This window comes from Cyclopterus lumpus, chromosome 24, assembly GCF_009769545.1.
Source record: "Cyclopterus lumpus isolate fCycLum1 chromosome 24, fCycLum1.pri, whole genome shotgun sequence".
Lineage (NCBI taxonomy): Eukaryota > Metazoa > Chordata > Actinopteri > Perciformes > Cyclopteridae > Cyclopterus > Cyclopterus lumpus.
This window is the reverse complement of record NC_046989.1, coordinates 5207386-5219632: the sequence shown is the minus strand read 5'-3', so window position 1 is coordinate 5219632 and position 12247 is coordinate 5207386. Positions and strand designations below refer to the sequence as shown.

Below are 12247 nucleotides of genomic sequence, written 5' to 3'. Positions count from 1 at the left end.
TGTTACTTTGGTCCCAGCTCTCTGCAGGTCATTCACTAGGTCCCCCCGTGTGGTTCTGGGATTTTTGTTCACCGTTCTTGTGATCATTTTGACTCCACGGGGTGAGATCTTGTGAGGAGCCCCAGATCGAGGGAGACTATCAGTGGTCTTGTATGTCTTCCATTTTGTAATAATTGCTCCCACAGTTGATTTCTTCACACAAAGCTGTTTACCTATTGCAGATTCAGTCTTCCCAGCCTGGTGCAGGTCTACAATTTTGTTTCTGGTGTCCTTTGACAGCTCTTTGGTCTTGGCCATAGTGGAGTTTGGAGTGCGACTGAGGTTGTGGATAGGTGTCCTTTATACTGATAACAAGTTCAAACAGGTGCCATTAATACAGGTAACAAGTGGAGGACAGAGGAGCCTCTTAAAGAACAAGTTACAGGTCTGTGAGAGCCAGAAATCTTGCTTGTTTGTAGTTGACCAAATACTTATTTTACCGAGGAATTTCCCAATTAATTCATTAAAAATCCTACAATGTGATTTCCTGGATTTTTCCCCCCATTCTGTCTCTCATAGTTGAAGTGTACCTATGATGAACAATACAGGCATCTCTCATCTTTTTAAGTAGGAGAACTTGCACAATTGGTGGCTGACTAAATACTTTTTTGCCCCACTGTATATATATCTCATCAGTTGATGCTGCTCAACACAAAAAAAGGGATTAGAGAAAATATTCAAAATATGTTTTGATTATCATTATGTGATGATTACAAGAACTATTAAGACAACCCACGAGAACAGCAGCTTGTGTGACTGTGGACCGCCGCATGCATCAGTACACGTGAAGCGTGGGAACACACAAACAGTTTTATTGACCCTTCTGTACAGATCCTCAGTGACAAATAGATAGCGACTAAGTTACAAAAATATCACATTCAGGGAACCAAAACAAAACTATTCTGGACTGAAAAATATATGTTTTATATGTATATATTTACACCACAATCTCACATTAACACGGTTACATCCTGTACATATTGCATCTTTCACATCACAAAAAAAGTTCACCGTAGGGTCGGAGACTCGAGCGACTTCCACAGACGTACCGAATACCCCGCTGCACTTTGCCCGCTTTCCCTTCTCATCGAGTTACATGATTCTCAGCATTAAAAAACGAGCGACATTCAGATTTAAAACAACCGAAGTCCCCCACTCAGAGTGGGGGAGAACACAGTCGTGTTACATTCAAGGAACTGAAGGTTCAGTGCATCCGGGACTTCCTTCTGTCTAATTCAACGTTCAGGCATTAAACCCAATCCACCAACCATGGGCACGCACACGTGTGTCAAGTTTCAGGAAACAGTACCTTTAAAAAATGTGCCACGGAGGGACATTAAATGTCTTTCTGCTCAATAAATTATAAATACATTTTGTTTATTCAGAGTGCGTTGAAGGGGTTGACGATGGTGACCGACACGATGGTTAGATTGTAGCTGCGATACGTTTTTTTGGTTTGAAAGCAGACGCACAAAATAAGTTACGCGAACATATCAAATGCTACATTCCACCTTCTCTCTTGGATCCTCAGAGGAAACAGTTCAGGTACAAACAGGTGCTGCAGCCTACTTTCACAAGTATTCATGCTATACTATACAGATATTATTTATTTCATATAAAGGCAGGATGTTTACAATCTACATTAAAAATAACCTAAATCAACAGTATACACACAAGTGCAGTTAAACACAGATAATAGGGAATGCCTGGTCCGATGTGAGACTTGTGTGTATGTGTTGTCTGTCCATGCTTGTAAAGTGCGCAGGCTGAGGGTGAGACCTCTGTGCGGTCACAGGCTGGAGGGTTGGGTCTGCTGCTGTATCGGCGCCAGGTGGCTCGGCTGAACCTCCTCGCAGTCTTTAGGCCCCTCCCCCTCCCCCCGAGCGTACATGAGGATGAGGGTGACGGTGGCAAAGGTGGCCGCATTCACGGGGAAGGCTCGCAGCAGCGTGGACGTGAGGCCTCGCGTGAACACCATGTAGCCCTCCCGCCGCACACTCTGCCGCACGCAGTCGGCGATGCCGCTGTACTGGTTGACTCCGCCCACGCCGTCGGCCTGCAGCCGCGATTTGATCACGTCCACGGGGTAGGTGGAAAGCCAGGAGGCGATGCCGGCCATGCCGCCGGCGAACAGCAGTTTGGGGATCATGAAGCGGTCGTTCGGCTCGAAGCCGATGCTGCGCGTCAGCACGTCGTAGGCCAGGAAGTACACGCCGAAGCCGGGCGTCTCGCGGATGAGCGTGGTGACCATGCCTCGGTTCACGCCGCGCAGACCCTCCCGATTGTAGATGCGTACCAAGCAGTCCAGGGAGTTCTTGTACAGCTTCCTCGAGGGCTTCTTCTCTCCGGTGCCTTGCATCTGCATGCGGGTTTTGGCCAACTCCATGGGGCAGCAGATGACACACTGGATGGCACCCGCTGCTGCACCGGCGAGGAACTGGTTCATGGGGGTGTCATGTGCCAGCTGCCGCATGGTGTTTCCCTGAACGCCGAACACTATAGCGTTGATGAACGTAAGGCCCATCATGGGGGATCCAATGCCTTTGTACAAACCAGTTAGCTGCAGACAAGGTCAGACACAAGATATATTTGTTTAATAAACAAAAACAAAAATAACTCATTTAATAGGTCAAACGCAGATGTTGTGCTCAATGTTTTCAGAACAACCGGAGCAGCCCTCATCAGCTCGCTCCTCCGAACAGCAGAATATGCTTCAACGCGTTATGAAGTAAAAACATTGTGTACTTCATCTCTTGAGGACAGACAGTTTTTTCTTTCTTACAGTATCTTGAGATAACAAAGGACAGATACAAGAGAACATTCCTGCCCACTGCTATTAGACTTTATAATAAATCTCCTCCAAAACCCTCCTTAATTTGATCATCAATAAACCTTGCACCGCTGTTAGAGACACTGTATACAGTTTCATTTCTTTTATTATTTAAATTCTTAAATGTAATATGCCCTGCTATTTTATATTTGTAAAAAATGTTTTGCTGCTGCACCAAGAAAATGTCCCCCTGGGGATGAATAAAGTAAAATATAATCTAACAGATCATGTGGTGTGTATACTTCTCAGGCTGACAATAGAGGTCCTTATTGGTTGGGAGAAAACATAATAATAAAATAATTCCAAGAGAAACTAAATTAATCAGATTAACAAGGGAAAACAAAAGAGGAAGCTCGTAATAAACCGCACAAGTCTGACCACATAGTAGGCGTCTTAAGACATGGTGACCTTGCTAAAGTTAGGTTATGCTATTTCTGAGGTGTTATTGTGAGCAACAGGCTTCCATCTTTACGCCCCCAGAAAAGTACAGGGCGTAAACCAGGGTTAGAGGAAGAACACTAATTTCATTAAACTCGAAATACTGGAAAACCTTCATGTGTCAGAGCAGAGTACACAACACGAGTCACTTAGTAATATTACTGCGTGCACATAGGAGCAACAAATCCACGTACCGACTCCTGTCGTATGATGGACTGGAAACAATGAAAGGTCCCGCGATACAGCGGCTTGTCAATGCTCTGGACCTGCAGCCTCACCTGGAAAAGAAGATATTCTTCAGTGATTATTTAAAACCACGGAGAAACAAAAACGGTTTCCTCTCTGACGTGTGATCCATAACGGTGGGACAAGAAATGAGTCGTGTTCAATTACATTTTTTTACCGACTCATGGCTGTGAAAAGTTTCAGTTTTTTAAGTTTGACGGTATTTCTTACCTATAAATGTAATATAATAAAATGGGTGCCTTCAAAGAAAACTTGTACCAACCTTAACCGTGTCGAATGGGTGTCCAACCAACACTCCCGCAGCACCTGGAGACAAGGAAACAACTGTGTGAACATCTACTGAGTCTTCATTATCCTGTGTTTTAACCAGTTTTTAGCCTACTTGATCAGTCTTTTAAAAGGCCACTGAAACTCTTGCCGCCGGCACTGTTGTGTAACTTTAGAGTATGCTGCTCTGCTCCGGGGTAACACTGCCTTATCGAGCCTGAGCCAGCTCACTGGGCCACATCGCCCTCTAAAAACTTCTTTAGGGCGCCTTTGAACGTTACATAAGCAGCGCGTGCCCACGTTGCACCTTCTGAAGCCAGTTTGGGCTTCTCACCTCAGTCTGCCTCCAAACCGGACAACAGTTCCTGGACAGACCACAAACAACATTAAGAGTTTAGCCCCTGAACAAAGAAAGAATATCCAATCCCAGAAATGACAGCATTGTGTTTTTACAGGACATGTGACGCATGTCTACCCTCAGACATTTTGCAATAACGTTTATTAATACTATGGTAGTGGTTTATGGATGCGTCGGATCATTGTCGGCAATGATGACATTCAATGAGCAAGACGACTTTATGCTTTATATCAGATAACGGTTTTCAATAGACTTTGTACTATATTATGATCTACTATCTCAATATTGTGACATGAAATTATGGATTTATCTTCCACTCCAAGGAGATTATAAACATCATAAAATCTGCCCGTCACAAGTTGGTAAACAAATAATTGAATTACGGGGCCACCTGTTTTACACCAGTAAACAAACGGCAAGCTTATCCGTCATAAGAACCTGCTTTGTCACCTGACCCATTAAGTCAGGTAAGCCCGGAAAAGTACACGAGCAGACGTGTCTGACACACCGACTATCGGTCATTAACCTCAGTGTGATCCAAGTACAGTACATTACATGTCATTTAGCTGACGCTTTTATCCAAAGCAACTTACAATCATGTTACATTCATACACTGTAGAACAGCTACAGGGAACAATTCAGGGTTAAGTGTCTTGCTCAAGGACACCTTGACTAGGGCGGGGATTGAACCACCAATCCCCTTAATTGAAAGACGGACCTGCTAACCACTGACCCACAGTCGCCCCCACAGTAAAACAAGACGAGGGTGTTGCGTCACGTCGTTCTCTCCAATGGGTCGCCACCAATCTTTTAAATGTGTGAACAGTGAACGCAAACTTCACTGTGTTGAGAGAGTGTAATCGACTCGTGATTCGTGTCATCTGCCAATGCTCAGGTTGCACTTGTGTAGTGTTTGCATGCTTTCAATTCTCAACAGGGTGACAGCAGCAATGCGGAAGGTTGAAGCACCCTTGGTTAGGCAAGGACGGAAACATGTATTTCCCCATCAGCCTGTGTAAGCATGCTGTGAACTGGACATACAAGACACCTGGTAGCTTCAATTCATGTACAAGTATGCGTTTGACAACCATACCATTAGTAACACACTGTAGGGGGGGGGAAGGACATCAGTGACGCCACTTGCAACTGTACACTCACAATAAAGTGAAAGTCTGCCAACAGGTCACGTGTCATCAGCGGTAATTACAGCGTGGAGGTGGAATTTGGAGAATGCAATAGCAATAAAAAGGAATAAAAAGTCACATTAGTAAGGGAGTATTTTTCTGTATTTTGCTAAAAAAAGAGACAGAGAGTGGGTGTTTCACCATTAACAGAAACTCAAATTTAAAAAAAAAAAAAAAAAAAAAGTTTGGGGCTCTGCCAACTTGCGCGTTAAGAGAATCATCTCACGAGACACCGAGATGAAAAGGGGCCGACACAGGTGCCGCCGACTCAACCTACCTCCGACGCATCCAGCAACGAAGTCCATCGCCGCCCGGCTTGAAGGACTAAAATGTCACGTTGACTGAAGAGGCCCTCAGCAATTAACCTGTATGACACGTTGTTGTTGTTGTTGTTTTCTTTAAAACCGTTTCCTTCGTTGCGCAACTGTCGCTAACTCTCTATTTTAGCTAGCACTGGCTCGTCCGAGTCCCGTTATATGGCCGGACAGTCCACAAATTACGAATAATATATATATATATATATATATATATATAAATATTATTTTTTGTTCAATGTATTGTTTAGCTTGTTCTCAATCCTGTCCTGTTCCCCTTAACGACCTCACAACCGTTGTCACAGTCAATGCGGACACCGCTCGCCGCTGTCTGCATCAACGGTTATTTTTTTCTCCTCTAGCACTCAAAAGCTAGCGTCGCAGGAAGTTATTAGGCGGATGGGGGCGGGAGTTACCGGCACCTCTGTCCAATCAGAGCGAAGAGCTGACGCCGACTCCCCCCACACCGGACGTAATGCTTGTCGTTCATTGGCTGCGCGTCACACATACCGCCTCTGTGATGTTTTTTTGCTTTTTTGAATGGACCGTATCCGCCGCCATTGACTGCCAACAAAGTGTGTAGTCAGTGGAGAGGAAGGCACGCTTCGTCACGTGCGTGGACTGCTCTTAAAATGTGCGGCTTCAAGGAATTATACAATATGAATATCTGGCAAAATAAGCTTCCGCTAAAAAAATATATATATATTTTTGAAAAGTGGCGTTTTTACACACGTCTATTATGAAGTAATTACAACGGTAAAAACGGTGTATTTTCAGTTGTTGTAATTTAGACTATTTACACAACTTCGTGGGGAAGGCGGGACCAATGGCTGCAGCCGGGGCCCTCCTCCGCCTGTAAGCTAGTCGGGCTGTGTGTGCCACCCCGTTTGCCTCTTGTTACGTCTGACGTCTGATGTAACGGCGACACACTGAAGGTTACGGCGTCCACCACGGGATGCAGAAAATGGGTTCACATCGGAGAAGTATCCGCTGCTCGGTCACCATCTGACAGGATGCACGTCGCTGATTTTGTGTCCGGATCACTTGCAGGTAATGACAGCTAACGCTATTCCATCCCCCGGGTCGGTCTTTTAACGTCAGTTAGCTACCATTAGCATTGGACCGATGACAACATGACAAGTACATGCGGGAGATTACGTCACATTTGACTGTCGTATGCATACATAACAAGTATCTCGCGTGCAGCCTCACGTTGCTCGGCTCAAAGTGTGCAGTTAAAGCCTCGTAACCGTTGCGCATCCCTGGTGTTTCTTATCTTGATGCTATACCTTTTCCCTCTGGAAACACACAGGAGCATGTGGAGTTGCAGTGGGTTACCCTCTGGACACCGTGAAGGTATTTGGCATGTTTTTTTAAGACATTACGTCACAATGGCTGTTTTAATAATGTTTTTATTTTACTGTTATGTTCTTATTTTATTTTTTATCAGGTCCGGATCCAAACCCAGAGACAGTTCACTGGGATATGGCAGTGTGTCATGGTGACGTTTTCAAAAGAAGGGGTGAGTGGAACAATATTGGCTGTGTATAAAAGCATTGTGTTAGACACCACGCTGCTGTATTGATGGGCCGCCCCACGCAGGTACGGGACAACCAGAACTGAAGGAATCAGGCTGTAAGACCCCTGCTGCAGTAAAATGATAGGTTTTCGAAAAGGGACTCTGGTGCTCGGAAACACCACCCCTTTCGGGCTGAATCAACACCAAGTGAAAAATGATTGCAGTGACACATGGTCCAGGGGGTCAAGAGCACCCTGCTGAGGTGTACAAACATTATTCAGGGTGTTTGCACATCATCAGACACCCTCCTCTAAAATCAGAGGAACGTTTCAACTCCCTAATGTCCAAATAGGACTCTCCGATCCGCTGGGTTAGGACTAGATGTTCCAGAGTTCAGGTTAAGGTCTTCTGCACCTCAGCTCTGGAACATTCTTCTTCTTAATATCCGATTTTGTTTACGATTTTACCGACTCTGTCTTTTTCGTCAAGACAATTTAAGTGCTAAGAAAGGTCAAGTGATCGACGTGGAGTAGGGTGCGGTGTTCTCTTCGTCTCTGCGGTTTTATCATTTGGCGTCTCTCATTTGTGTCACCAGGTGCACGGCTTCTTCAAAGGCATCACATTGCCCCTCGCCACGATCTCCATGACTTCCTCGGTGGTGTTCGGCACGTACAGGAACTGCCTGCAATGTCTGAGTCAGGCGCGCAGAGCTGGTTGTGGTCCAAACACCAAGCCAGAAATCTTCATGTCTGGTATGGCGGCGGGCGTGGCTCAGGTAACCATCATTGTTGTTGCATTGTTTGCATCAATAATGTGCTTCATTTCACCTGCAAGTGAGGCTGCAAAAGGCAATGCATAGTTTACATCAATGTGTATATTAACACGTATCAAATACCTTTTCCATCCCATCCCCAGATGTGTATAGCTATGCAGTTTTATTTGATTCCTGCCTTTGCGTCTCTCCTCCTCTCCCTGCCACAGACGTCAGTGATGTCCCCGGGTGACATAGTGAAAGTGCGCCTGCAGTGTCAGACGGCGTCGAAGCGAGCAGGAGTCAGCGTGAACAAACCCCGGTACCGAGGTCCGGTTCACTGTCTGCTGACCATTGTCAAAGAGGAGGGGCTCAGGGGCCTTTACAGAGGAGTGATCCCGCTCATGCTGAGGGACTCGTTGTCGTTCGCCACGTACTTTCTGACTTACGCGACGCTCTGCGAGTGGCTGACGGAGAGCGGCAACACAAGACCAAGTGAGTGAAGTGTGACCGATTTCGTTTGTGTGATTCTTTTTGTCAATGTCTATGATGATCTGTGTCAGTGATGTCAAACTCTCTTTCTGCGTGTTTTCACATTTTAATGTAATGTTGTGACTCGTGGTTTTAAAATATCTGATCTGAATGGCAAATGTTGCACAATTCAATTCAGTTTAGTTTATTTTGTATAGCCCCAAATCTATAGTGGGGCAATATGGTACTACAAGCTCCTTAAGATATGATGGTACATCACCAATCAAGGCTTTGTAGGTGAGGAGAAGAATTTTAAATGTGATTCTTGATTTTACAGGGAGCCAGTGCAGAGCAGCTAATACAGAAGTGATCTCTTTTCTTAGTTTTTGTGAGTACACGAGCTGCAGCATTCTGGATCAACTGGAGGGATTTAAGAGACTTATTAGAGCAGCCTGATAATAAGGAGTTGCAGTAATCTAGTCTGGAAGTAACAAATGCGTGAACCAGCTTTTCTGCATCGCTTTGAGACAAGATAATGTAGCTCATATCCTTGAGGAGGAGCTCTAGGGGGCCAATAAGCACGTAATTTCCTTCAGGACTAAAAAGAGAAGTTTAAATTTAAAAACAATTGCCAGTGTATCCCTTTTTTAATAAAAAAAAAAAAAAATCTCCTCCAGGTTGGAGTGGCGTGATGCTGGCCGGCGGAGCATCGGGCATCGTCGGCTGGACGTTGGGGACCCCCATGGACGTGATCAAAGCGCGCCTGCAGATGGACGGCGCGCAGGAGGGGAGGCGGTACAAGGGCTTGCTTCACTGCATCACGGAGACCGTGAGGGTGGAGGGTGCGGGGGTGTTCTTCAAGAGCTTGGGCATCAACTGGCTGCGCGCGTTCCCCGTCAACATGGTGGTGTTTGCTACATACGAGGGCGTCACCAGTTTACTCAAAGACTGACCCCCCCCCCCCCCCCTGTTGGTGTTTGTCCGTCTGTGTTTAATGGAGATGTTCGTATACACAGACATTGAGCAAGAAAGTGTTGGGCGCAATGCAATATTTTCATGGAAAGATTGTGTTTTTAATATTTAATTAGGGCGAGTAATGTGTTCTAATATGCTCAGGGGGTGATTTGTCATTAATAAGTCATGTTGGTACCATAGCTGTGACCGGCAAACCTTTTCACCACTAGATGGCGTCCCCGTCCTGCCTGTTACAGCTTTTTTTTTAGTTCTCCTTTCGCTGTAAACTTATTCTGCCCAGAAGAGCAGCAGCACCCAGAAAAACCTCAAGAGTTATGAGAGAGTCTGTATTCGACTGTATTCAAGAACATTCGAGGCCTTGAGATCAGTGTTTTGTGAGTGAGCCGCTGCATGTGTACATATTGTGTCATCCATCACTCATTTCCAGCTCGGGAGCAAAACGAGTCAAGCAAATAAATACAAATAAAAGAGAATATCTTGATATTTTAAGCACTGATGAACTGGATTTCTGAAATCGTTATTCTATTAATAGAATTATAACACGAAACAATGGACTCAGTGAATGTCTGTTTGCTGTTAAGACCAACTTTGAACTCCTCAAAGGAAATTGCAAAACATTTATAGAATTAGCTTCTACGCGATATGTAAAACAACAAGAAATGCAGCAGCCATTTCTACATGTAATAGCAGGGGGAACACGGTTGTAAAAATGAATTCTGGTTATTCAGGGTGTCACGGCCCACTCCAGTGAGCCAGCATGCACGACGGGAACAGCACCACCTGACTGTAATTAATGTAATTACTCACACCTGCGTTCAGCCTGCAGTGACATGTAGAAACAGCTGCTTTTAAAAAGGCACTTTATTTATTTGTAAGATTATCGGGAAAATGCATATTGTGCCTTCCATAATAAAGTTATTTTAACAAAAATAATGTATTCATATCTCTGTTTTATTATTGCCACTAACCTAATATGACCAATGATGTATAAATGAGAAGACACTGTAATAATTACTAATGGGATATTCTTTAATGCATCCTCAGCTTTCATAAATATTAGATTCTAGCATCTTTGCATGATTATATTATACATACACCTGTAAGTGGAAATGAATGCAGCAGTCAAGAAGTAAGCGGTTTTATGCGCAGAGCGCTCTCAAATAATTTATTTTATGAATATGAAATGTGTACTATACTGTATGCATAACACAATGTGTCGATCATAGCGATAAAGTGCCTGTTGAGGGTGCATGAGACACAGATACACACACGCGCAATCATAAAGTGTGCAAACAACATATACAAAACAATAAACACACAAACACAACACACAAAACAATAAACTCAAGAACACACCCTGCTCTGCTCCAACCACGTTCATGCTTCCATCATATTCAATGCGTCCAAACGATGCTCTCGATCTACCCAATCATAATGAACTCTTATGGAAAGCACGCCATCATGTTACGTTGTGCATTTGTAGTGTAATTGCATTTTTGTTTTGAGGAAGGGAACTAATGTGAAAAGAATTTACATCTTACATAAGCCTTATGTTAAAGATGAGTTTTACGGTAATATCTTAAGACGCCTCAGAGAATATAATTTAACTCCTGACTCGAGGTGGACTGTGCAACATCTGTGTTTCCCAACAAGGAATATGACTTGTTATGCTTCGAATAAATTCGAATTCGACCTCTGTGGTCTTGATTCCTAGAATAACATTAGAACAGTAAGATGTAAGTGAATGAACGGAGACGTAACGGTGTCCTTGGGATTTAGTTGAGAAGAAAGGAAATGAGAAAAAATCAACATCTGCCATAAAATGTCCCAAAAAAAAAAAAAGAAAAAGTCCCTCGTAAAATAAAAAAAAAAGCTTCTTGAATACAAGCACATCCTCAGTAAGACGGACAACACAAGCCTGTTGTTTAATTGAAATATGAACTGGAATCAGATTATCAAATGCAGTCCAGGAAAACATTTTAACCACTATGTTTTCATCTGTTATACATGTTTAATCAGCTCGTGTTTATCCCCGGCCCGCGAGTGCAATGAAGTCCTGAACTCAACTGTAACGGTTTAATTGCTTCACGAGAACCATAATGGGGGTCGCGTCGGGTGAGACCCCAGGAGATCTGTTTTCAGTCATTCCGTGGCGGGGCCCTTTTTTTTTTGGATCGCACGCTGTAAACAAGAAACAAAACTAAACCGAGGAGCGTCCTTTTTGCATATTTTTCTAAGTTTGTTATTCGACTGAACCGCATAATCAATCTTGAACGTGTTGAGTAACTCGTAAAAATGAGTCGGTCTTAATTAGTAGTGACCTGAGAGAACTAATTGCGCTGATTCTAGGAATCTCGTACCAAAACGTGAACCAAGAAAAACCCCTGAATGTTGCCTTTGTAAGCTGCTTTTAATTAAACACTGCATGCCCCCCCCCCCCCCCCCCCCCCCCCCCCACTTTCCCCCTTATGCAACAACAGCCTGCAATTATGCAAGATTCTAAGAATCTCATTGACTAAATTTACAGGCTGGTTGGTCGAGTAATGACTAAGATTTTCACAGATATCTTCAGTTACCTTCCACATGGATTTGCCGTGCTTCCCATGTGACTGTATCTGCTCACCAAAACATGCTCCAAGGGAGGAAGCAAGAGACGTGACCTGTTCGTATAGTGTCTGTCAGTGATGGAAAACAAAAGGAATCGGGTGTCCGACCCGGATTATTACATTTCGGGGCCGATCTTCAGGCAATTTAATAAGGTTTGGGCAACACGATAGTATCATTCATGTTGCACAAAGCAGGTCACGAAAGCCGATTATTATCCCGGTCTTGGATATTGTGTTGGAGGCACTTCA

At 44.2% G+C, this 12247-nt stretch overlaps 2 protein-coding genes across 3 annotated transcripts; one reads left to right on the top strand and one right to left on the bottom strand.

The window, feature by feature from the left end:
* Positions 1 to 829: 829 nt before the first annotated feature.
* On the bottom strand, positions 830 to 6042 carry LOC117727462 (mitochondrial basic amino acids transporter-like). 2 transcript variants are annotated; one of them, XM_034527791.1, is made up of 4 exons: positions 5640 to 6042; positions 3816 to 3859; positions 3502 to 3585; positions 830 to 2599 (listed from the first exon to the last, which is right to left on the bottom strand). In XM_034527791.1, exons 1-4 carry the CDS (start codon positions 5665 to 5667, stop codon positions 1829 to 1831), a joined length of 927 nt encoding a protein of 308 aa, XP_034383682.1. In that variant the 5' UTR covers positions 5668 to 6042; the 3' UTR covers positions 830 to 1828. The 2 variants fall into 2 exon arrangements, with proteins under 2 accessions (XP_034383682.1, XP_034383684.1); XM_034527793.1 differs by lacking the exon at positions 5640 to 6042 and adding an exon at positions 5337 to 5353.
* An 11-nt stretch (positions 6043 to 6053) lies between these two features.
* slc25a47a (solute carrier family 25 member 47a) lies at positions 6054 to 9897 on the top strand. The gene is made up of 6 exons (XM_034527794.1): positions 6054 to 6726; positions 6989 to 7032; positions 7127 to 7198; positions 7791 to 7970; positions 8177 to 8441; positions 9095 to 9897. The coding sequence occupies exons 1-6, from the start codon at positions 6690 to 6692 to the stop codon at positions 9367 to 9369; spliced, it is 873 nt and encodes a 290-aa protein (XP_034383685.1). The 5' UTR covers positions 6054 to 6689; the 3' UTR covers positions 9370 to 9897.
* Positions 9898 to 12247: the final 2350 nt, after the last annotated feature.

Bases quoted from the DNA above. Each gene is read 5' to 3' on its own strand.
- LOC117727462 (XM_034527791.1), bottom strand. From the start codon at position 5,667: ATGGACTTCGTTGCTGGATGCGTCGGAG. The intron at 3,586-3,815 runs GTTGGTACAAGT...CTTCTTTTCCAG, and splicing joins ACCCATTCGACACGGTTAAG to GTGAGGCTGCAGGTCCAGAG. The intron at 2,600-3,501 runs GTACGTGGATTT...CCTTGTCTGCAG, and splicing joins CCATCATACGACAGGAGTCG to CTAACTGGTTTGTACAAAGG.
- slc25a47a (XM_034527794.1), top strand. From the start codon at position 6,690: ATGCACGTCGCTGATTTTGTGTCCGGATCACTTGCAG. The intron at 7,033-7,126 runs GTATTTGGCATG...ATTTTTTATCAG, and splicing joins ACCCTCTGGACACCGTGAAG to GTCCGGATCCAAACCCAGAG. The intron at 8,442-9,094 runs GTGAGTGAAGTG...AATCTCCTCCAG, and splicing joins GAGCGGCAACACAAGACCAA to GTTGGAGTGGCGTGATGCTG.